Here is a 27049-nt window from a genome sequence, read left to right on the forward strand (position 1 = left end):
ATGGGGAAGAACTGGGAGAAGGATGGGGTGGGAGGCTGGGGTTAGCAGATGGAAGCTGTTATATGCAGAACGGATAAACAGCAAGGTTCTACTGTACAGCACAGGGAACTAGATTCAATATCTTGTTATAAACAATAATGAAAAACTATTAAAAGTGTATACAAATGTATAACTGAATCACTTTGCTGCATAGCAGAAATTAATACAACACTGTAAATCAACTATACTTCAATAAAAATAAGAAAATGAAATTAGCTTGAAGGAATTACTTGTATTTTACCTGATTTTCACCTAAAAAGTGTTCATTTCATATGATTCAACATGAGCATTCAATGATTTTAATTCTAATATTATTACAAATATGACATGAACATTACTAAAGAAAGAACACCTACTACAAAACAGGAACTGGAATAAGTCCTTAATTTACTAAAAACATGTGATCTTTCATAACATTGACAGTTGTAAAATACCAATGAAAGAAATTGAAAGTGAAAGTCACTCTGTCGTCTCTGACTCTTTGCAACCCCATGGACTATACAGTCCATGGAATTCTCCAGGCCAGAATACTGGCGTGGTAACCTTTCCCTTCTCCAGGGGATCTTCCCAACTCAGGAAAAGAAACCAGGTCTCCTGCATTGCAGGTAGATTCTTTATCAGCTGAGCTACCAAGGAAGCCCAATATAGGTAAAGCCCAATTGGTAAAGTACCAATAGGTGTAATTATTTTCTTACTATACAGATGAAGAAAATAAGTCTCTAAAGGTTAATTAACTGGCCAGTGTCACAGAGACTGTATATATGGGAGCCAGGACTTGAACCCAATGAATCTGGTTACTGAGTCTGCACAATTAGCCGCTGTGTTATATTATGCCACAAAGTAACACTCCAAATTCCAGGCTTATATTTCACCTTTTCCAGTCATAATGCAGATACAATAAAACAAGGTAAGATTTCTTGAAGTTTTATATTCCTCTTCCTCTGATTTCTTATTCAGGATATCAATGAAATGAGACCACTTTTGGTGTCAGCACAGTCAGGACTTCTTTGAAACTCTGGATCTGAGTCAATGGAATAACAAGTAAAACTCATTACTTTATTGAATGCCATTGTTGTTTCAGATTATCTCCTAGTCATCTCATTTCATGAGGGAGGGATTTCTACTCTAGGCTTTTTAGAATGGCCAACAAAATTTACCTGACACTGGACAGAGGAGATAGACAGCAATTTATAAATCACATGCACTCTCAGATTGGGGGAGAAAGATGGTGCCTGTCCCACAGGGCCACATGGAAGCTGCATTCAGGGACAGAGTGAAAAAGTAAGTCTGTGGGAGTCAGTCTTTGTAGCATCAAGAGGATGGGGTGACCCATGGTGTCCATGGAAGGATGTGGTTGGCTTGTTTGAATAATGCCACAAATGGGCAGGAAAGTAAAATCTGCTAGTCAGAGATGGGCAGGAACTGTGTCTGGTCCTCTTAGAGGGTTGTTTGGCTAAGGGGATTCATCCATGAGAGCACTGTGGGGAGGAAAACCTGCAGTTAGGTCCCTGGTGCTTCCCTAGTGGCTCAGATGGTAAAGCATCTGCCTGCAATGCAGGAGACCCAGGTTCCATCCCTGAGTTGGGAAGATCCCCTGGAGAAGGGAAAGGCTACCCACTCCAGGACTCTTGGCTGGAAAATCCTATGGATGGAGGAACCTGGTGGCCTTCAGTCCATGAGGTCGCAAAGAGTCGGACACAACTGAGCAACTTCACTTTTCAGTTTCCCTAGGTATCAAGGCAGCAGAGAATATTGAGCCTTGATTTTAGGCTTTAAATGCTGTTGTCTGGCTTGATGGTTCTAGTAGGAGCAAAATCTAAAACAAAAAAAAAAAAAATAGTCCTTGATATGTTTGGCTAAAACTGAATGTGAGAAAACTTTTGCTCTAGCCAAAAGAGGAAGGAGGATGACTAATCATAAACAGTGGTCAGAGGCATTGCTTCAGTACTTTGTAATCTTCAGGTCCTAACTTGTCCTTAGGTTTTTATAAAAGCACAGATGAAATGCTAGATGAAAATTTCCAAATCATTTATACAGATGTTCATATTTTCAGGCTAACAGACAGGACAAAAATATCTTCAAATATTTTTAAATGTCTCCTTTGAAGGTCCTGTAGCATAAGCTACACAACTACGTGATCTTGGGCAAGTTGTTCCACTTTCTTAGGCTCAATTGCTTGACTTTCAAATAAGATCTAATAATATCCATTTCAAGGGATTACATGAAACTTGAATAAAACAACAGATGTGAATGGGTTGCCACTTCAGAATACTCAATAAATATTTTTCCTTTCTTTCTTCCCCTCCACTTACCATTTGGTTTTTGTCTCTTTATACTATTGACAATTATTAGATGCTACCTTACTTTCTATGGTGTGCAGATGCAGCTGTAATTGCTAGATCCTTTTATCAGGCCATTGTAAATGTAACAATTGAGTCAATCAAAAGGCATCATCTTAGTATTGAGTATACAACTGTATATACATATTACTACTATACCATATCATCCATGAAATCTCTAAAGTCTCAATGTTGAAAACAAGAAGCTACCAGAGTGGAACAAAGATACTTCTGCTTTCAGTTGTCTGTAGATTGCATTTGTAATGTTTAAATACTAAACAATGATATTTTTTTAGTGCTGGTGGGAAGTGAAATGTCAATACCTCCAGTAGTTAATCAAGTATTTCATTGCTAGGTGAAGTAGAAGAAAAAGGAAACATAACAATAATGGCCTATTCTTTAGAATACAAGATAATCCCATAGGACCTTTCTGCTAAAGTTAAATTTTAACTTAATTTGTTCATCATATATAGACTTCCAGATGTACAAGCTGGATTTAGAAAAGGCAGAGGAACCAGGGATTAAATTGTCAACATCTGTTGGATCATAGAAAAAGCAAAAGAATTTCAGAAGAACTTCTGCTTCATTGATTACACTAAAACCTTTGTGTGGATCACAACAAACTGTGGGAAATTCTTCAAGAGATGGGATTATCAGACCACCTTACCTGTCTCCTGAGAAATCTGTATGCAGGTCAAGAAGCAACAGTTAGAATCAGGCATGGAACATCAGACTGGTTCAAAACTGGGATAGGAGTATGTCAAGGTTGTATATTGTCACCTTGCTTAATTAAATTTTATGCAGAATACAGATGCAAGATACCAGACTGAATGAAGCACAAGCTGGAATCAAGATTGCTGGGAGAAATATCAATAACCTCAGATATGCAGATGATATCACCCTTATGGTAGAAAGTGAAGAGGAACTGAAGAGTCTCTTGATGAAAGTGAAGAAGAGAGTGAAAAAACTGGCTTAAAATTCAACATTTAAAAAATGAAGATCATGGCACCTGGTCCCATGACTTCATGGCAAATAGATGGAGAAACTGGTTTGAAACAGTGATAGACTTTTTTGGGGGTGCTCCAGAATCACTGCCAATGGTGACTGTAGAGCCATGAAATTAAAAGATACTTGTTCCTTGGAAGAAAGGCTATGACAAACCTGGACAGTGCATTAAAAAACAGAGACATTACTTTGCTGACAGAGGCCCATGTAGTCAAAGCCATGGTTTTTCCAGTAGTCATGTATGGATGTGAGAGTTGGACTATAAAGAAGGCAGAACACTGAAGAGTTGATGCTTTTGAAATATGGTGTTGGAGAAGACTCTTGAGAGTCCCTTGGACTGCAAGGAGATCCAACCAGTCCATCCTGGTTTGATCAGGAAATCAGGAAATTCAGGAAATCAGTCCTGAATAGTCATTGGAAGGACTGATGTTGAAACTGAAACTCCAATACTTTGGCCACCTAACATGAAGAGCTGACTCATTGGAGAAGACCCTGATGCTGAGAAAGATTGAAGGTAGAAGGAGAAAGGGATAACTGAGGACTAGATGGTTGGATGGCATCACTGACTCAATGGACATGAGTTTGAGCAAACTCTGGGAGATGGTGAAGGACAGGGAAACCTGGTGTGCTTCAGTCCATGGGGGTGCAAAGAGTCAGACACAACTGAGCAGCAACAAATACCTGTTTTATGCTAGTAATTCTATTAACTTCTTACTAAACCTCATAATAGCCCATGGACACCCCAAACTTAACATGTCCATGATGAAATTCCCATGTTGTACCCATTCCCTACATTCTTTCTCTTCTCTCCGTTTTAATGAAGGGAACTGCCAATGTCTATCAAACTAAATCAGAACTAGGGCTTCATCTGGGGTCTCTTCCCTCTCCTATCCTTCATAACCAATCATTCCTATTGTCCTGTCAATGCTTAGTCTTAATCCACTTTGGTTTTTTATCCCATCACCACCTTCAGCTTTCATCCAGATTAAAACATTCAACAACAGCTCTGTTGTCACATGCATGTTTCACATAGTAACCAACTACCTTTTCTTATATAAAAACATTCCACACAATAGGAGATAGGAAGGTATCGCATGATGGTGAAGATCCACTCTAGCCTATTTCTTCAACTAATTACAATTGAAATCTTTGGACAAAATACAAAACTGATTGTTTGAGAGTTCTAAACAAAGCAGGTGGAGTAGAGCCAAATCTTGAAGTAACTCTACAGAGCTGTATCCTGAGATTTTTTCCCCTATCCTATTGTTGGGTTCCTTTAATGGACCTTTAATGGACCCCAACTATAGGTCCTTTAATGGACCACTCTGGTGGTCCAGAGTTGACCGATAAGAAAGTAAAGGAGAGAGAAAGAGACTGATATTCCTTGGTTTACAAAGAAAGCCAATAAAGCCCCTGCATGGGGCTTGCTCTGTTCACGAAGGCCTCAGGCGCCCTCTCAATGGGGTGAAGGTGCAGAGCACCTTCTCGAGAGGGTCTTAGAAGCCCAGGCAGGAAAATGAACACAGAGGACTTCTGCGCTCCAAAGAAATAGCCTGAGAGAGAGAGAAAGAAAGCAAGAGACAGGGACCAAAGCTCTGATGGAGCAAAGGTGTTTTAATCAATATGGTGTGGACATATATACTGTAGTTATTCTCAGCAAAGATAAAGATTAAAATTCCAGACTTAGAAAATATAGGCGATCCATATTAAAGAGAGAGAGAGTTGTAAATAATCACTTTTACCATATGGTTCATAAAAAGGAAGAGGGTACTTATCACCGTATAGAAAAACTAATGAAGGAAATGCCTGGATTCCTCAGCCCTCGGGAGAGGCTTGCCTCTCCTCTTAATTCCTGAATATTCAGGAATTAATAAGGAACAGAGAATTCCTGACAGATCCAAAACAGCACGTAGGAAGCCTCCTGTTAAATGCTTCCTGACGATTCCCCCTATTTTATTATATTTGTAAAAAAAAAGGTCCTGACCAAATGAGTTTGGTTAGTATTAACCAACCTTATAGAAAGGCAACGGTAAACAACAAATATAATTATCAAGACAATCACCAAAGTTACAGTTCCAGACCCGATACTGTGGGTAATACTTTGAAACCATCCTGGTGGGTCTAGCCCGGATAATTTGTTCAGCTGAAGTTTCCAAATTAGGGGAAGAGGGCAGATTTTTAGAAAAAGTTTTAAACATTTCCTTTTGCAGTAAATGTACATTCAGTTTATCATATATATTCTGTAAATGAAATTTGATTTGTTCCCAGTTGTAGGCACTATGATTGAATTGAACAAGAGTAACACAAAATTGAGTAGCTTAAAGAGATAGAGGAGTTAAGACAAGTATATAGTTTGCAATTAATACAAATTACAGAACATAAAGTCTTATTAAATTGTAAATTTCCTATGGCTATAACAAAAGGGAGTGGAACACAGTCCTGTATAAAATATGACTGATTATAGCAAAAGAAATAGTTACTATGACCACGATAGGTCTCTGTGAAATGTCCGGTCCAAGTTCCAAATTTTTTTCTGTTTGCAGCAAGTTTTCCAAATGTCCCATTGTTCAGGCCTAGCGCAGCCTTTTCGTGCCTAGCGCAGCCATGGCTCGGGGTCCCACGAAGCACCTGAAACGCGCAGCAGCTCCAAAACATTGGATGCTGGATAAACTGACCGGTGTGTTTGCCCCTCGTCCATCTACCGGCCCCCACAAGCTAAGGGAGTGTCTCCCCCTAATCATTTTCCTAAGGAATAGACTTAAGTATGCCCTAACTGGAGATGAAGTAAAGAAGATTTGCATGCAGCGTTTCATTAAGATCGATGGCAAAGTCCGCACAGATATAACCTACCCTGCTGGTTTTATGGATGTCATCAGCATTGATAAGACTGGAGAGAACTTTCGTTTGATCTATGACACCAAGGGTCGCTTTGCTGTTCATTGTATTACACCTGAGGAGGCCAAGTATAAATTGTGCAAAGTAAGAAAGATATTTGTGGGAACAAAAGGAATCCCTCATCTGGTAACCCATGATGCTCGTACCATCCGTTACCCTGATCCCCTCATCAAGGTGAATGATACCATTCAGATTGACTTGGAGACTGGCAAGATTACTGATTTCATCAAATTTGACACTGGTAACCTGTGCATGGTGACTGGAGGTGCTAACCTGGGAAGAATTGGTGTGATTACAAACCGGGAGGCATCCAGGTTCTTTTGATGTTTATTTGTTTATTGAGGACGATTAGAAGAGGAGGAGGGGGTGCCATTCCATAGTCAAGCCAGCCAAGAAGTCCTTTGTCGTGGTAATATTTCATTAGTAACCTTTTACATAATGTTTTTTGTTCTTTCCCTAACTCTTTCCCTAAAGTTTCAGTGGTGTAAACATGGTTCACAGTAAATAACCCAAGCAACTTCCGAAGGTCTTCGTTTGGAGGCAGGACGAAAACTCAAGTTTGTCGGCTGACGTTTATGTTCAGTACTGCTGGGCCCATGCACAGGGAAGGACTTCATATCCTAAAGAAATGTTAATCAGTGTTCCTTCCTCCCCAGGTTGTGATGGCTCCTTCACATTCTAGGGAGGGGGCATACGATAGAGTCATTAGTTGAAAGGATTGGTCCTCTCTCTGTCCATTTGACCACCTGTAATAGAGTGGGGTTGGGTATTAGTCAAGCTTGAGCTGGGAGTGGTCGGGGGGGGTGTGGGGAGAGCTGGGGGGTGGGAGGGGGAGGTACAGGCCAAAAGACTGAGCATTGCCAGGAGAATGTATTCAGGACTCCGAGGCAATCCCTGTTGAGAGACCAAATTTTCAGCTCGATTAGTAAGGGTTTTTATTTGTCCCCAGGGGAGATCATAGGGGTGATGCCTCTGAGGGCGGTGCTTTCTGGAGATCTTTAGAGTGGACATAGCCCATATTGGGATTTCTTCTTCCTGGGGTTCTTGTTTCATCTCCATTTTGAATGCTGGGGGCCCCCTTGGGTTTAATCTTCCAAAGAGGTTAAAAAAAATAAAACAAATAAAACTGTATTAACAATAGATATAGGTTTAGAAAGTATCTTATGTTGGAATCTAGTGAAGTCTGCTTTAGATAAGGAAGACAGTAGTGTACCTGTGTATACTCCCTTTTAAAAATTTATTTATTTGCAACTTTAGTGTCTGATGTGTTCATTTGTGTAAGTCTTGTGTCTGTGGATTATAAAGAATACCTGTAATATATTTAATAGAAAAAAATTGTAAAAATTGTTTAAAGTGTCTAGAAATATAGACAGGGTATAACATGTTGTGTAGCCTTGCCATGAAGAGGTGCGGCCCAGATAAAAGAGGAATTTGTGTCTATACAGATGTGTAGGAAGGAAAATAGAGGAAGTTCAGGGCGATGAGTTACCTTGTGCGGTGGGTCAAAGATGTTCAGTTCAGTTCAGTCACTCAGTCGTGTCCGACTCTTTGCGACCCCTTGAATCACAGCATGCCAGGCCTCCCTGTCCATCACCAACTCCTGGAGTTCACTCAAACTCATGTCCATCAAGTCGGTGATGCCATCCAGCCATCTCATCCTCTGTCATCCCCTTTCCCTCCTGCCCCCAATCCCTCCCAGCATCAGAGTCTTTTCCAATGAGTCAACTCTTCACATGAGGTGGCCAAAGTACTGCAGTTTCAGTTTTAGCATCATTCCTTCCAAAGAACACCCAGGGCTGGTCTCCTTTAGAGTGGACTGGTTGGATCTCCTTGCAGTCCAAGGGACTCTCAAGAGTCTTCTCCAACACCACAGTTCAAAAGCATCAATTCTTCCGCGCTCAGCTTTCTTCACAGTCCAACTCTCACATCCATACATGACCACAGGAAAAACCATAGCCTTGACTAAACGGATCTTTGTTGGCAAAGTGATGTCTCTGCTTTTCAATACGCTATCTAGGTTGATCATAACTTTTCTTCCAAGGAGTAAGCGTCTTTTAATTTCATGGCTGCAGTCACCATCTGCAGTGATTTTGGAGCCCAAATAGATAAAGTCTGACACTGTTTCCACTGTTTCCCCATCTATTTCCCATGAAGTAATGGGACCAGATGCCATGATCTTCGTTTTCTGAATGTTGAGTTTATTTCCACATGTAAAGCATCCTTCATTTCCCTTTCTAAAGGCAGCAACCATTGTTTTAGCTAGCATTTGTATCTTCTGAGTTTCTGATCCTAGATTGTGACAAGCCTTCAAATAATCAGTAATAGTCCCTGTCTCATGAATTGGAGCTATAGCTTTTTGACATTCCTGATTTGCATTTTCATAAGCAAGTAATTTCTCTAGTTGCCTTTTGGCTTCTTCTCCAATTACAGTATGGGAAATAGCAGTTTCTAATCTAGCTAAAAAATCAGCATACATTTCATTAGATCCCAGAACTTTAAATAAGTGATGAAGTAAAGTAGCAAAGTGATGGGGCTTTCCAGCCATTTTATCCATGTCTTAGTACTTACCGGCCTCAATAGGCCCTGAGGGCACTCTATCAGAATTTGCCTACGTATACCAAGCTCCTGTTCTGGGTACCACTTGTTGGGGTCCATTAATGGACTGGAACCTGGTGGTCCAGAGTCGACTGATAAGAAAGTAAAGGAGAGAGAAAGAGGCTGATATTCCTTGGTTTATGCAGAAAGCCAATAAAGCCCCTGCACAGGGCTTGCCCTGTTCATGAAGCCCTCAAGTGCCCTCTTGATGGGGTGAAAGCACAGAGCGCCTTCTGGAGAGGGTCTTAGAAGCCCAGGCAGGAAAGTGAACACTGAGGACCTCTGCGCTCCAAAGAAAGCCTGAGAGAGAGAGAGAGAGAGAGAGAGAGAGAGAGAGAGAAAGCAAGACACGGGGACCAAAGCTCTGATGCAGCAAAGGTGTTTTAATCAACATGGTGTGGGTATATATACGGTAGTTATTCTCAGCAAAGATAAAGATTAAAATTTCAGACTTACAAAACATGGGTGATCCATATTAAAGAGAGAGAGAGTTGTAAATAATCACTTTTACCATATGGTTCATAAAAAGGAAGAGGGTACTTATCACCGTATAGAAAAACTAATGAAGGAAATGCCTGGATTCCTCATCCCCCAGAGAGGCTTGCCTCTCCTCTTAATTCCTGAAAATTCAGGAATTAATAAGGAACAGAGAATTCCTGACAGATCCAAAACAGCACGTAGGAAGCCTCCTGTTAAATGCTTCCTGACATCCTATCATACATTTTCTCTCAGTATGGCAGGAGTAGTGCAGTCTTCAGCTAAAATTTTGAGTAAAATTCTGTGTTTCTGGCTAAAGGAACAAAGGACAAACAGGACTCTTATGGTGAGATGTTATCGAGAGATGGATGCTCAAAGGAAGAGAAGAGGCGCTTCTAATTCTCTGTATAGGAACATGCAAGTGTTAGTCCATACCTTGAGCTACGTCTTTGTGGGAGAGACCAACATAGCTTAACTAAGGCTTAGATGAATGAGAGAATAAAATGACACACACAAATCTTTTAGTGCAGTCTCTGAAGAGCATGCATATGGAATAAATACAAACCAAAGATGGTGAATGCTTGCAGAACTCAACTGAACTCTGCACAAGTATCTGTCTAAATTCTGAGCTGTTCAGCATAAGGCAGATTCAAACCCTCATAGCAAACACTTTGAGAATTTAACCTAATAATTGAGCCTCTTCCCACAGAAGAGAAGACACAACCTAATTAGACTGATTGCTTGCTGAAAGGAAAATAATAATATTTTTCAGAGCACTTTAAAAAGAACAGTGCCCAACAACTTAACATCCACAACATTCAGGGTGTAATCCAAAATTAATTGATTCAAAAACTAAACAAATTTCAACAGTAACAAATAATAAAATGTGACAGATAATAAAATGTCACAAAATTGTAAAGGTAAAAATAAACATATGCCAAGCTTGAGGTTAGTCCAAATGCTGGAAAAATCAGACACATGCTTCAAAACATACTTTAAATTTTATTAATATTTATGTAAAGAAAAATATTTTGAAATGAGTAATAAAAATGAGAAATTGTCAACAGAAATAAGAATTATACAAAGAACTAAATGTGAATTTTAGAGGTGGAAAACAGAATATAAGAAAATTTTTAAAAATGCTAATTGGATCCAATAATAAAATAATGACAAAAGAAGAAAGAGTAAACAAACCTGAGGGTATATCAATATAAATTATCCTAAGGCTAGAGAGAGAAAAGATTAAAAAAGAAGAACAGAGTTTTGGTTTCTTTGAATGTGTAATTGAAGTTCAAAAGAAGGGGGCAAGGAAATTGGGTTGAAATAGTATTTAAAGCAATAACAGTAGGAAACTTAAATTCTTGAAAAATATATTTATAGGTTGAAGATTGGCAAATTTCAACCTAGATAAAACCAAAGAAGATCATGTGTAGATATATTATAAACAGTTCACAACTAAAGATAAAGAAAAATGTTTAGAAAATGGCATGACATATAGTGGAAGAAAAATTTGAATAAATTTCTCTTTAATATCCTTAAAGCACTGAAAGAAAGAAATAGAAACTCAGAATTCTATCTCCAATAAAAATATTCTGCAGAAATAAAAGTTAAATAAATAAATTTAAAAATAAACAAAATAATAAACTAAAAGAAAATTTATGAAATTCTAGAGGAATTTCTTCAAGGTGAAAAGAAAATGATACAGAGATTAGAATTTTTAGGAATTAAGGAAAAGCAAGAGAAATATCAAATAGCAGGATAAATGTAAAGATTACCTTTACTGACTAAAACAAAAATTAAATTAAAGCAAAAATTAAAACATTTTTGAAATTATTGAGGTATATAGAAGTAAAGAGTATGACAATTGAGACAATTAAGAGATGAAGATGATTGTGGTGGAGAAAAGACCTAATACAGTTGCAAAGATTTTCATTTTATATAAAGTGATACAATATTAAAGGTAAAAGATTAAGTATGTATACTGAAATCTCTAGAGAAATCACTAAAATAATGCAAACAGATATTGACAAACATTCAATAAATAAAATAAACAGGTGAAATAGAAAGAAAGTAGTAAAATTATGGATATAAATCCAATGCAATCAATGATTATATTAAGTGTTAATAGTTTAAATACCTCAATTAAAAAAAAAAGCATAAAAAATTGCCAGAGTAGCTTAAAAAGCAAGAATCCTCTATGTGCTGCCCACAAGAAATATATTTTATTTTATTTTTATTTTTAAATTAATTTATTTATTATAATTGGAGGCTAATTACTTTACAATATTGTGGTGGTTTTTGACATACATTGACATGAATCAGACACGGGTGCATATGTGTCCCCTATCCTGAACCCCCTCCCACCTCCCTCACCACCCCATCCCTCTGGGTTGTCCCACTGCACTGGCTTTGAGTACCCTGTTTCATGCATCAAACTTGGACTGGCGATCTATTTCACATATGGTAATATACACGTTTCAATGCTATTCTCTCAAATCATCCCACCCTCACCTTCTCCCACAGAGTCCAAAGGTCTGTTCTTTATATCTGTGTTTCTTTTGCTGTCTCACATATAGGGTCATTGTTACCATCTTTCTAAATTCCATACATATATGCATTAATATACTGTTTTGACGGAGAAGGCGATGGCACCCCACTCCAGTACTCTTGCCTGGAAAATTCCATGGATGGAGGAGCCTGGTAGGCTGCAGTCCATGGGGTTGCAAAGAGTGAACACACTGAGCGACTTCACTTTCAATTTTCACTTTCATGCATTGGAGAAGGAAATGGCAACCCACTCCAGTGTTCTTGCCTGGAGAATCCCAGGGATGGAGGAGTCTGGTGGGAGGCTATCTATGGGGTCGCACAGAGTCAGACACGACTGAAGCGACTTAGCAGTAGCAGCATACTGTACTGATGTTTTTCTTCCTGGCTTACTTCACTCTGTATAATAGGCTCCAGTTTTGCCCACCTCATTAGAACTGATTCAAATGTGTTCTTTTTAATAACTGAGTAATATTCCATTGTGTACATGTACCACAGCTTTCTTATCCATTTGTCTTCTGATGGACATCTAGGTTACTTCCATGTCCTAGCTATTGTGAACAGTGCTACGACTGGGGTACACTTGTCTCTTTCAATTCTGGTTTGATCAGTGTGTATGCCCAGCAGTGAGATTGCTGGGTCGTATGGAAGTTCTATTTCCAGTTTTTTAAGATATCTCCACACTGTTCTCCATAGTGGCTGTACTAGTTTGCATTCCCACCAACAGTGTAAGAGGGTTCCCTTTTCTCCACACCCTCTCTTGCATTTATTGTTTGTAGACTTTTTGAGAGCAATTCTGACCAGCATGAGATGGTACCTCACTGTGGTTTTGATGTGCATTTCTCTGATAATGAGTGGTGTTGAGCATCTTTTCGTGTTTGTTAGCCCTCTCTATGTCTTATTTGGAGAAATGTCTGTTTAGTTCTTTGGCCTATTTTTTGATTGGGTCATTTATTTTTCTGGTATTGAGCTACATGCACTGCTTGTATATTTTTGAGATTAATTCTTTGTCAGTTGCTTTGTTTACTATTCAGAGAAGGCAATGGCACCCCACTCCAGTACTCTTGCCTGGAAAATCCCATGGATGGAGGAGCCTGGTAGGCTGCAATCCATGGGGTCGCTGAGGGTTTTCTCCCATTCTGAAGGCTGTCTTTTCACCTTGCTTATAGTTTCCTTCATTGTGCAAAAGCTTTTAAGTATAATTAGGTCCCATTTGTCTATTTTCACTCTTATTTCCATTGCTCTGGAAGGTGGGTCATAGAAGATCCTGCTGCTGCTGCTGCTACTAAGTCACTTCAGTCGTGTCCAGCTCTGTGCAACCCCATAGACGGCAGCCCATCAGGCTCCCCCGTCCCTGGGATTCTCCAGGCAAGAACACTGGAGCCGGTTGCCATTTCCTTCTCCAATGCATGAAAGTGAAAAGTCAAAGTGAAGTCATTTAGTCATTCCCGACTCTTAGCAACCCCATGGGCTGGAGCCTACCAGGCTCCTCCGTCCATGGGATTTTCCAGAAGAGAGTACTGGAGTGGGGGTGCCATTGCCTTCTCCAATAGAAGATCCTACTGTGATTTATGTCAGAGAATGTTCTGCCTATGTTTTCCTCTGGGAGTTTTATAGTTTCTGGTCATTTATTTAGGTCTTTTAAATCCATTTTGTTTTTGTGTATGGTGTTATAAAGTGTTCTAGTTTTATTCTTTTACAGGTGGTTGACCAGTTTTCCAGCATCACTTGTTGAAAGATTGTCTTTTCTCCATGTATTTTTGCCTTCTTTATCAAAGCAAAGGTGTCCATAGGTGCATGGTTTTATCTTTGGGCTTTCTATTTTGATCCACTGATCCATATTTTTGTCTTTGTGCTAGTATCATACTGTCTTGATGACTGTAGCTTTGTAGTATAGTCTAAACACAGGCAGGTTGAATTCCTCCAGTTCCATTCTTCTTTCTCAAGATTGCATTGGCTATTTGAGGTTTTTTGTGTTTCCATACAAATTGTGAAAATATTTATTCTAGTTCTGTGACAAATGCCATTGGTAGCTTGTTAGAGATTGCACTGAATCTATAGATGCTTTGGGTAGTATACTCATTTTCACTATATTGATTCTTCCAACCCATGAACATTATATATTTCCCCATTTATTTGTATTATTTGATTTCTTTCATCAGTGTTTTATAGTTTTCTACATATAGGTCTTTTGAAGAAACATATTTTAAACATAAAAATAACATATTGAAAGTAAATAAGTGCAAAAAATTGCCGAGAAAACAGTAAGCCTTACTATTTATAAAATAAAATTAAAGAGTACTACCAGATATAAAAAGAAATATTTCAGTAAAAAAATTCAATATGACAAATGGGATAATTCAGAAGAAAGACATAAAAATTATTAATATACATGTGTTCAGTGATACAGCTTCAGTTCAGTTCAGTTCAGTCACTCAGTTGTGTACGACTCTTTGCGACCCCATGAACCACAGCACGCCAGGCCTCCCTGTCCATCACCAACTCCTGGAGTCCACCCAAACCCATGTTCACTGAGTCGGTGATGCCATCCAACCATATTATCCTCTGTCGTCCCCTTCTCCTCCTGCCCTCAATCTTTCCCAGCATCAGGGTCTTTTCAAATGAGTCAGCTCTTCACACCAGGTGGCCAAAGTATTGGAGTTTCAGCTTCAATATCAGTCTTTCCAATGAACATCCAGGACTGATCTCCTTTAGGATGGACTGGTTGGATCTCCTTGCAGTCCAAGGCACTCTCAAGAGTCTTCTCCAACACCACAGTTCAAAAGCATCAATTCTTCGGTGCTCAGCTTTCTTTATAGTCCAACTCTCAAATCCATACATGACCACTGAAAAAACCATAGCCTTGACTAGATGGACCTTTGTTGGCAAAGTAATGTCTCTGCTTTTCAATATACTGTCTAGGTTGGTCATAACTTTCCTTCCAAGGAGTAAGTGTCTTTTAATTTCATGGCTGCAATCGCCATCTGCAGTGATTTTGGAGCCCCCCAAAATAAAGTCTGACACTGTTTCCACTGTTTCCCCATCTATTTCCCATGAAGTGATGGGACCAGATGCCATGACCTTCGTTTTCTGAACATTGAGCTTTAAGCCAACATTTTCACTCTCCTCCTTCACTTTCATCAAGAGGCTCTTTAGTTCCTCTTCACTTTCTGCCATAAGGGTGGTGTCCTCTGCATATCTGAGGTTATTGATATTCCTCCTGGCAATCTTGATTCCAGCTTGTGCTTCTTCCAGCCCAGCATTTCTCATCATGTACTCTGCATAGAAGTTAAATAAGCAGGGTGACAATATACAGCCTTGACGCACTCCTTTTCCTATTTGGAACCAGTCTGTTGTTCTATGTCCAGTTCTAACTGTTGCTTCCTGACCTGCATACAAATTTCCCAAGAGGCAGGTCAGGTGGTCTGGTATTTCTATCTCTTTCAGAATTGTCCCCTGTTTATTGTGATCCACACAGTCAGAGGCTTTGGCATAGTCAATAAAGCAGAAATAGATGTTTTTCTGGAACTCTCTTGCTTTTTCAATGATCCAGCAAATGTTGGCAATTTGATCTCTGGTTCCTCTGCCTTTTCTAAAACTAGCTTGAACATCTGGAAGTTCATGGTTCACGTATTGCTGAAGCCTGGCTTGGAGAATTTAAAACATCATTTTACTAGCGTGTGAGATGAGTGTAGTTGTGTGGTAGTTTGAGCATTCTCTGGCATTGCCTTTCTTTGGGATTGGAATGAAAACTGACCTTTTCCAGTCCTGTGGCCACTGGTGAGTTTTCCAAATTTGCTGGCATATTGAGTGCAGCATTTCACAGCATCATTTTCCAGGATTTAAAATAGCTCAACTGGAATTCTATCACTTCCACTAGCTTTGTTGGTAGTGATGCTTTCTAAGGCCCACTTGACTTCACATTCCAGGATGTCTGGCTCTAGGTTAGGGATCATATCATCATGATTATCTTGGTTATGAAGATCTTTTTTGTACAGTTCTTCTGTGTATTCTTGCCACCTCTTCTTAATATCTTCTGCTTCTGTTAAGTCCATACCATTTCTGTCCTTTCTCGAGCCCATCTTTGCATGAAATGTTCCCTGGGTATTTCTAATTTTATTGAAAAGATCTCTAGTCTTTCCCATTCTATTGTTTTCCTCTATTTCTTTGCACTGATAGCCGAGGAAGGCTTTCTTATCTCTCCTTGTTATTCTTTGGAACTCTTTATTCAAATGAGTATATCTTTCCTTTTCTCCTTTGCTTTTCACTTCCCTTCTTTTCACAGTTACTTGTAAGTCCTCAGACAGCCATTTTGCTTTTTTGCATTTCTTTTTCTTGGGGATGGTTTTGATTCCTGTGTCCTATACAATGTCACGAACCTCCGTCCATAGTTCATCAGGCACTCTGTGTATCAGATCTAGTCCCTTAAATATATATATCTCACTTCCACTGTATACTCATAAGGGATTTGATTTAGGTCATAGCTGAATGGTCTGGTGGTTTTCCCTACTTCCTTCAATTTAAGTCTGAATTTGGCAATAAGGAGTTCATGATCTGAGCCACAGTCAGCTCCCAGTCTTGTTTTTGCTGACTGTATAGAGCTTCTCCGTCTTTGGAAACAGCTTCACATGACAATAAATGAAAAATGACAGAAGGATACAGATAAATTCAAAACTATTGTAGCATACTTTAATAACTGTTATTTCTCATTATTTCTCATGAATTAATAAAATTAGATGAAATCAGTAAGAAAATAGAAGACCTAAAACCTCTTTCAAGTACCTTGTTCTAATCAATATTTTCAATCATTGTATCCAATAAGTGCACCTTACACATGGTACAGTCACTATAACAGATCATATATTAGGGTATAAGACAATTCACATTAAGTATAAAAGGATCAAAATCATATGGAGTATTATTACAAAAGGATTAAATTTGAAACCAATAAAAAAAATTTAGGAAAACCCACCTATCTGAAAATTAGACAGCACATTTCTAAATAGTTCATAGGTCAAGGAGAAAATCATGAGGAATGTTAGAAACTATTTTTAGTAAAAATATATGATATCAAACTATGTGTGGTATAATTAAAATATATTTGTTATTTTTAATTATTTTAGCAAAAAAAAGATTCACCTTCATAAGCTAAAATAAGCCAGGTAAACACTTATTTTACAAGAAATGCAAAAGGAATTTCTTCAGTCTAAAAGTAATGACATCAGATATTAATTAAAATCCACAGAAAGAATTTAAGAGAATTTGAAATGATAAATATGTGGATAAATATACAAGATTACATAATTTTCTTCTGTTTTCACTTCCTTCTTTCAAAGGCACACAATTACATAAAGCAATCATTATAACCCAGTATAATTGAATTTACAAGACATAGCAATAATAATACATGTGACATTAACAGTAAAAATAAAGATGAAGGAAATAAAGCTATACTGTAACAAAGTATCTATATCTTATAAGAATTCATCTAATTTGTGATAATATTATGTAATCCATAGAAAATAATTAACCATATGTATGTAATCACCAGTGAAAATGAAAATGGTGATATAGGTACATAAGTGCCATATTGCTATTTGATATACTGTTATTTATAATTTTTGTTTCTTTATCTGTTTCTCCTTTGTAATGATCTTAGCTTTTGTAAATATACATAAATACACACATACATATATACCAAATATATATAAACTATGTATAATACCAAATATACATATATAATACAAAATATATATAGAACATCATATATTATTATAACAAGATTTATATAATTTATATTAAATATGTATAAAATTATATGTATATAATATATAATAATAACAAAGGAGAAAAGGAGAATCTGAGTAACAAAGAGAGACATGGGAGATATTAAACCAAATAGTAACAAGACAGATATAAATTCAGTCACATCAATAATTATATTACATATAAGTGGATTCAGTTCAGTTCAGTTCAGTTCAGTCGCTCAGTCCTGTCCGACTCTTTGCGACCCCATGAATCGCAGCTTGCCAGGCCTCCCTGTCCATTACCAACTCCCGGAGTTCACTCAAACTCACGTCCATCGAGTCGGTGATGCCATCCAGGCGTCTCATCCTCTGTCATCCTCTTTTCCTCCTGCCCCCAATCCCTCTCAGCATCAGAGTCTTTTCCAGTGAGTCAACTCTTCACATGAGGTGGCTAAAGTACTGGAGTTTCAGCTTTAGCATCATTCCTTCCAAAGAACACCCAGGGCTGGTCTCCTTTAGAATGGACTGGTTGGATCTCCTTGCAGTCCAAGGACTCTCAAGAGTCTTCTCCAACACCACAGCTCAAAAGCATCAATTCTTCGGCGCTCAGCTTTCTTCACAGTCCAACTGTCACATCCATACATGACCACTGGAAAAACCATAGCCTTGACTAGACGGACGTTTGTTGGCAAAGTAATGTCTTTGCTTTTCAATATGCTATCTAGGTTGGTCACAACTTTTCTTCCAAGGAGTAAGCATCTTTTAATTTCATGGCTGCAGTCACCATCTGCAGTGATTTTGGAACCCCCAAAATAAAGTCTGACACTGTTTCCACTGTTTCCCCATCTATTTCCCATGAAGTGATGGGACCAGATGCCATGATCTTAGTTTTCTGAATGTTGAGCTTTAAGCCAACTTTTTCACTCTCCATTTTCACTTTCATCAAGAGGCTGTTTAGTTCCTCTTCACTTTCTGCCATAAGGGTGATGTCATCTGCGTATCTGAGGTTATTGATATTTCTCCTGGCAATCTTGATTCCAGCTTGTGCTTCTTCCAGCCCAGCATTTCTCATGATGTACTCTGCATACAAGTTAAATAAGCAGGGTGACAATATACAACCTTGATGTACGCCTTTTCCTATTTGGAACCAGTCTGTTGTTCCATGTCCAGTTCTAACTGTTGCTTCCGGACCTGCACATAGGTTTCCTCCAATACAAATAATCAGCAACTGTCAGATTGATTAAAAAGGCAATGTTCAACCACATGTTGTCTATAAGAAACACATTTTATATTTAATGACACAAACAAGTAGAAATAAAAGAATAGCAAAAGACATACCATGGAAATAATAAACCATGAGAGAAATGAAGTAGCTATATATAAATATTAGACAATATTTTGGACTTTATAAAAAGAAATCCTGCAAGAACTCGGTATTTCTGGAAGATATAATAAATATAACGTATATGTATCTATTAAGCCATGACTCCAGAGCACGTGAACAAAAATCTGATAGAAGTGAAAAGAACATAATCAATGATGATATTTTAATACTCTAATCTCAAAAAAAGAGAGAGAAATCTCCAGTGATATAAAAGACCTGAATTACTATCAACCATTTTGACCTCAGTGACAGTTATGTTATCCTTTATCTGATGACACCACAATATACTCTTTTCAAGGTGGCATAAAATATTCTTTAGGATGGACCATATGTTAGACCATAAAAGTCTCAGTAAAGTGAAAGCACTGAAATAACACAAAGTGTGCTCTTCGATCACAAAGAAATTAAATTAGAAATTAATAACAAAGATATTTGGGAAATCCTCAAATATCTAGAGATTAAATATTCTACTTGGTATTTCAGGGGTTAAAAAAGAAACCACAGGCCACTTAACCAGGGCCGGGCTGCAGCGAGTGGGGTCAGCTCCTCCGGGAAAGAGGACGCGGAGCCGGGGTAGGAGAAAGAGGATGCGCGGTGGGAATCCGCTTCCAGCTTCTCTGTTTCTGGATACCGTGCAAAACACAGGCACCCCAGCCTGCTACCCACTTCTCATCTTTCTCGGTGGATGATAGGTCGCCCATGCATCGAGGCTGGGCCTTGCGGGCTGCCCGGTTGGAGACTCACGGGACATAACACCACTGCTGGATGCCTGGTACATTTAAGAAACCTGACTGCATAAGAAGTGCTCTACATGGGCACAGGATGTTACCTGGAATCAGAACTATTTTTGAAAAAAAAAAAAAGAAACCACAGGGATAATTAGATGAATATTTTAGATGAATGAAAAAGAAAATGTCAAAATTTATGAAATGAATCTAAAGCAATGCTTAGAGAGATATTCATATATTTAAAACAGCTTTATATATATATGTATATGTAAAACTCAATGTGCAACACCTACCATACAACTTAGCCATCTTGTAGCTCAGTTGGTGAAGAGTCTGCCTGCAATGTGGGAGACCTGGGTTCAATCCCTGGGTTGGAAAGATCCCCAGGAGAAGGGAAAGATTACTCACTCCACTATTCTGGGCTGGAGAATTACACAGACTGTGTAGCCCATGGGGTTGCAAAGAGTTGGACACAACTGAACAGCTTTCACACACACACCCCAATGGCTCAGTGGTCAAAGAATACATCTGCAATGCAGAAGATGAAGGACACACAGGTTTGATCCCTGGACAGGAAGATCCCTTAGATGAGGAAATGGTAATCCACTCCAATATTCTTGCCTGGAAAATCCCATGGACAGAGGAGCCTGGCAGTCTATAGTCCATGGGATTGCAAAGATCAGATATGACTGAGCAACTAAGAACACACACATATTTAATTCAATAATAAGTCAAACAGCCCCATCAAAAATGAGCGAAATACTTGAATCTACTTTGCCAAATAAGAGAGGAGTAGTACTGTATGTAAGCATATGGAAAGTTTAGTCATCGGGGAAATACAAATTCATACTACAATGAAATACAATTACAAACCTATTTACTTTACTGTAACCCAAAAGATTGATTGTATCAAGCATTGGTAAGGATATGCAGAGTTGATATTTCCATATGTAGCTTTGTTGGAAATGTAATGTGGTACAACTACTTTGGAAAACAGTTTAACATATTCTTAAAAATTAACCAACAACCTACCATACAACCTAGCCATTTCAGTCTTAAATATCAGAGGAAAGAAAACCCTCAAATAACATCAACATGTGAATGAATAAACACATTATGTTCTAACCATACAATAAAATAAAATATTAAGCAAAATTAAACGAAAAAAAGAAATAAACTATGAAACACACAAGAATAGGAGACTAAGGATAAGTCTTAATTATTCAGCTGTGTGAACCAAACCAGGCCAAAAAGGGAACATATTGTATGACTCTATAAATGCATACTCTGTATGATTTATTTTTTTAAAAAAGCTAGAACATACAAACAGGAAGACATTTTATGAATGTCTGGGATGGGGGTGACAGAAATGACAGATTACTACAGGTGCTGAGAAAATGTTTGGTGGTGATGGATATGTTCATTATCTGTGGTGATGGCTTCTACAGGAGTGCACTTTTATCAAAATGGATCCAATTTTACTCCTTAAATATGTGTAACTATACCTTAATACAACATACTAAAAATAGATAAGTAAAACTTTTATGGAACTCTACTGTCACCTGGAAAATTTTTTAATTTTTTAGCATGGCATGTGTCAAAGGCCTCCATATTAGCTTGAATTAGTCCTAGCTTTGAGTGGCAGAACATCTAAATGGATGGTGGTCTAATCTCAGGGTCAGCAAGCATTTTTTGTAAAGGGCCAGACAGTGAACAGTTTAGGCTTTGCCGGCCACATGATGGTAACTACTCAACTTTGCCTTTGTGACATCAAATCAGTTATGCTAAGCTGCTAAGTCACTTCAGTCGTGTCCGACTCTGTGCAACCCCATAGATGGCAGCCCACCAGGCTCCCCCGTCCCTGGGTTCTCCAGGCAAGAACACTGGAGTGGGTTGCCGTTTCCCTCTCCAATGCATGAAAGTGAAAAGTGAAAGTGAAGCCACTCAGTTGTGTCCGAGTCCTAGCGATGGACTGCAGCCTACCAGGCTCCTCTGTCCATGGGATTTTCCAGGCAAGAGTACTGGAGTGGGGTGCCATTGCCTTTTCCGTCCATCAGTTATAGATGCTATCTAAAGGAACGGCATTAGTGTGATCCAGTGAAACTTTAATTACAAAAACAGATGGTGAACTGAATTTGGAAGGGTGGGCTGTAGTTTGCCTATCTCCAGTTTGAAAAATAGCTTTTGTAAACATAGGTAATCCAAGAATATGATGATGACTCCATTTTCTTCCTGGTTTACTATCCTTAACGTGTGGTGTCTATGTCATGGCGCAAGACAGCCACTCTAGCATCAACCACATCTGTATTTCAGCAAATGGGAGAAGAAAAGAAACAAAAAAAAAAGCATGCCTTTCTCTTGGAATACTCCTAGAAAGTTATGCACACTTTAATTTATATTTGTCTGTCTTGAAATTAATCACATGGCCACACTTAGATACAAGGGAAATTGAGCAATATAGTTTTCATTCATGATGACTAGGTATCCAGATAATTGTCAGGGTTCTACTACAAAGAAGAAAGTATTAGGTAAAAATTCTCTTCTGAATTTTTCTAAATATAATATGTATAGAATCCATAATTATATGAAGGAAGCAAAAAGGAAAATATATTTTTAGATAGAAATCACAAGCTTTTATTTTGTATCATTTTTAAATATTGTAAGAAACATGCTTAAAGGATATTTGTTTATGTAAAGAAATATGATTTCCTTAATGACATAGAGATGACGTCAGACAAGCTTGTGTGTTGGATTCAGATGAGCCTGGATGAGAATTCTGGTTTTCACTTATTGTTTATGAGAAAGTTAATAAATGTCCTTTGAATCCTAGTTTGAGAATTGAAAGTGAAAATATTAGTCGCTCAGTCATGTCTGACTCTTTGCAACTCCATGGACTGTAGCCTGCCAGGCTCCTCTGTCCATGGGATTCTGTAGGCAAGAATACTAGACAGGGTAGCCATTCCCTTCTCCAGGGGAGTCTTCCCAACCCAGGGATAAAACCTAGGTCTCCTGCACTGCAGACAGATTCTTTACCATCTGAGCCACCAGGGAAGCCTAGTTTACTAATCTGTACAGTGGGCAGATATAGTTTATTTAATATATTCACATCTATGTACGAGGACAGGGAGAGTACTGCTTATCTTTTCAACACTGTAGTTATGATATTACAAGTTAGGATGATTTCTAGTGTCTGAAAGTGAAAGTGAAAGCTGCTCAGTTGTGTCTGACTCTTTGAGACCCCATGGACTATACAGTCCATGGACTTCTCCAGGCCAGAATACTGGAGTGGGTAGCCTTTGCCTTCTCCAGGGGATCTTCCTAAACCAGGGATCGAACCCAGGTCTCCTGCATTGCAGGCGGATTATTTATCAACTGAGCCAAAAGGGAAGCCCAAGAATACTGGAGTGGGTAGCCTGTCCCTTCTCCAGCAGATCTTCCCGACCCAGGAATCAAACTGGGGTTTCCTGCATTGCAGGCGGATTCTTTACCAACTGAGCTATCCAGCATCTACATTTTATTAAATCTTCATAGGCAGAGCACAGAAGAATTTGAGGGTCTGAGGATCTTAGGTGTGCCATAGACATTTTTAAAATTCACATTGGTGTATATCACTCTAAGTAACTGATAATATCTCACTTACATACAAACTGAGCCACTCATCACAATGCCATTCCTGAAACCTACATGCCAACAAATCTCCAGAAAAATGCTGAGGCCGGGGTCTTAATTTTTAGCCATTCTGAAACTCCAATACTTTGGCCACCTCATGAGAAGAACTGACTCATTGGAAAAGAACCTGATGCTAGGAGGGATTAGGGACAGGAGGAGAAGGGGACAACAGAGGATGAGATGGCTGGATGGCATCACCGACTCAGTGCAGATGAGTTTGGGTGAACTACGGGAGTTGGTGATGGACAGAGAGGCCTGGCGTGCTGCTATTCATGGGGTCGCAATGAGTCAGACACGACTGAGCGACTGAACTGAACTGAACATTTGTTGCTAAGAAAGGCATTGCTATTACATATTTAAATAAGATTATTACCAGCTTGTGTTTTGAAAACAATTTGCAACTATCACTGTATTTTATTTTAAGACAGCTTAGTTTGGTAATCCTTGTTTGACAGATGAGAAAGCCAAAACATAGAACAGGTACCTGCCTCATAATAACAAGCAGATGTTTATTGCTGAAGCTTATTGCCATTGGGGGAGTATAAGGAATATAAGAAATACTGGGTTGGTTAATTTTAAGAAATTATAATCAGGATGGTCCACCCCTACCTTTGCGATACACAGGTGCTGGCTGTCTTAGTGGCTTCAACATGGGCACAGCATTGAAACACATTTGCCTTCAAATTCTAGACCCTTCTTGTCCACTCGCAGGTTTAGTTAACTATAGAACCTACAGGAACTATCTGTCTCGTGCGTAATCTTGAGGAGTAAAGATACTAAATAAAGATCAAGATCAGATTAGATCAGTTGCTCAGTCGTGTCCGACTCTTTGCGACCCCATGAATCGCAGCACACCAGGTCTCCCTGTCCATCTGAATGAGTGGTGTAGTCATACCTTTCTCTCGCCCCCCAACTGGTGGATGCAGATTACAGACCAAGAACAAAGCAAAATCTGGGGCAAACTGCCCACCACCTCCAGCCTGACCACAAGCTCCCTTGGAGATATATGACCCTTGTCTGCAGTCATCCCAACCACCTGCTCACCCTCAGCCAGCAACTGGCAAGCTCCAAATTTACATTGGGAAATTTGAAAAAGTATCAGCTCCCGACCTCATAGGCTTCCCAGGTAGTGCTAGGGGTAAAGAACCCGCCTGCCAACGCAGGAGATGTAGGAGATGTAGGTTCGATCCCTGGGTCGGGAAGATCCCCTGAAGGAGGAAATGGCCACCCACTCGAGTATTCTTGCCTGGAAAATTCCATAGACAGAAGAGCCCGGCAGGCTATAGTCCATGAAGTCATACACAGTCAGACACGACTGAAGCTTAGCACCAAGCCTTGGACCTCCAGAGGTTCTGACTTAACTGGACTGGGATGGAGCTTCGATTGGTAGGTTTTAAGAGTATATTGTCACCCTACTTATTTAACTTATATGCTGAGTACATCATGAGAAATGCTAGGCTGGAAGAAGCACAAGCTGGAATCAAGATTGCCAGGAGACATATCAATAACCTCAGATATGCAGATGACACCACCCTTATGGCAGACAGTGAAGAGGAACTAAAAACCCACTTGATGAAAGTGAAAGTGGAGAGTGAAAAAGTTGGCTTAAAGCTCAACATTCAGAAAATGAAGATCATGGCATCTGGTTCCACCACTTCATGGGAAATAGATGGGGAAACAGTGGAAACAGTGTCAGACTTTATTTTTTGGGGCTCCAAAATCACTGCAGATGGTGATTGCAGCCATGAAATTAAAAGACGCTTACTCCTTGGAAGGAAAGTTATGACCAACCTAGATAGCATATTCAAAAGCAGAGACATTACTTTGCCAACAAAGGTCTGTCTAGTCAAGGCTATGGTTTTTCCAGTGGTCATGTATGGATGTGAGATTTGGACTGTGAAGAAAGCTGAGCACCAAAGAATTGATGCTTTTGAACTGTGGTGTTGGAGAAGACTCTTGAGAGTCCCTTGGACTGCAAGGAGATCCAACCAGTCCATCATAAAGGAGATCAGTCCTGAGTGTTCTTTGAAAGGACTGATGCTAAAGCTGAAACTCCAGTACTTTGGCCACCTCATGCAAGGGTTGACTCATTGGAAAAGACTCTGATCCTGGGAGGGATTGGGGGCAGGAGGAGAAGGGGATGACAGAGGATGAGATGGCTGGATGGCATCACCAACTCAATGGACATGAGTTTGGGTGAACTCCAGGAGTTGGTATGGACAGGGAGGCCTGGTGTGCTGTGATTCATGGGGTCGCAAAGAGTCGGACACGACTGAGTGACTGAACTGAACCGAACTGAAGAGCATCCCAGGTGTTTTTAAGGTGCAGCTTAGGTTAAGAACCACAGCTCAGGGGCTCCCTGGCTGGGACTGCGGGCTGCCTCACCTTTCCCGTGGATTTCAGACTTGATCTTTCCTGTTGCTGTCTGGCCTGCTCTGCCCGATTCTCCGTTCAGAACTCCTGCCTAGTTCTGCACTTTCTGGTATTTGTGTTGTCCTCATTCACTGGTGCTTTTCCAGCTTCCGGCTAAATGCCTGCTCCACCTCGCAGGTGTGTGTGAGTCAGACCCAGGCTTTGCCTCGGCCTCTTGCTGCCTGGGTCCTGAGTCTGCTCCTGACAACCACTGTCCAAAGCTTAGCACAGCCTCCAAGACTTTGCTTCTTTAGGGATGCTTCCCTGAGGCTCCTCCTAGCCAGGGACGCCCTCAGAACAGATTTTCCCAGCAAAAATACTGGAGTGGGTTGCCATTTCCTCCTCCAGGGGATTTTCCTGAGCCAGGGATCAAACCTGCATCTCCTGAATTGCAGGCAATTTCTTTACCTGCTGAGCCACTGCGGAATGCATACTGATTCTGTTTAATATTCTCTGATGTTCCTTTGCCCTGAGAGAGAACGGGAGGGAGTGTGGTTGTGGGGGTGGGGGAGTGGAGGGTGTGGGAGGGTGTAAGGGGTGTGGGAGGGGGTAGGGGGTGGAGAGGTTGGAGGAAGGAGGTGTGAAGGGGAGCAAAATTCCAGGACATATTTCCCCAGTGAGTTCCCCATTATTATTAAACACAAATAATTAAAGTTGATACATTTTATGTTGTCTAGTACATTTTTCATATTCTATTAAGCCTAGTGTATTTTTAGCTTTGTATTTAAACATTTAATATTTATTACTAAAGGTATAATGTAAACCATTTAATATAATTTAACTGCAGTGCCTATATTTTTTGAGGAAATTTAAAGGAAAAACTATTAGCTACACAAAACTCCAAGCTTTGATCTTGTATTGATTGAAATTTGGGTCTGTAACTCATAACATTGTTTGAAAGAAATATTTATTTGATACCTGTTATAAATAAGAGAAAGAAGGGGGAAAGCAGTCACTTTTCACACCTATAACAATGGGAAATTTTATATCTTCTGCCAAAGTATTCATCCTACTCAAAGTTACTTGAGAAGAAAAGCTGGAATTAATTGTCATTTATTTATATAAAGTTACAAATTAATAATGACTACTTGTTGTCTTCCCCTTCGACTCATTCAGTATTTCCCAAATGGAGTTAACTGGGAGTAAGAAACGAGGCATGGGAGGGAGTGACTCATTGACTCAGATTACTGTCACCTGTTTTATCATCTTATGGGA

General features: G+C 39.3%; 1 protein-coding gene across 1 annotated transcript; it reads left to right on the plus strand.

Annotated features, from left to right (window-relative positions):
- The first annotated feature begins 5972 nt into the window (after nt 1-5972).
- Nucleotides 5973-6602, plus strand: LOC102273302 (small ribosomal subunit protein eS4, X isoform-like). The gene has a single exon (XM_070358734.1). The coding sequence runs from the start codon at nt 5988-5990 to the stop codon at nt 6600-6602; it is 615 nt and encodes a 204-aa protein (XP_070214835.1). The 5' UTR covers nt 5973-5987.
- Nucleotides 6603-27049: the final 20447 nt, after the last annotated feature.

The sequence above is a fragment of the Bos mutus genome, chromosome 21, assembly GCF_027580195.1.
Source record: "Bos mutus isolate GX-2022 chromosome 21, NWIPB_WYAK_1.1, whole genome shotgun sequence".
Classification (NCBI taxonomy): domain Eukaryota; kingdom Metazoa; phylum Chordata; class Mammalia; order Artiodactyla; family Bovidae; genus Bos; species Bos mutus.

Bases quoted from the DNA above. Each gene is read 5' to 3' on its own strand.
- LOC102273302 (XM_070358734.1), top strand. From the start codon at position 5,988: ATGGCTCGGGGTCCCACGAAGCACCTGAAACGCGCAGCAGCTCCAAAA.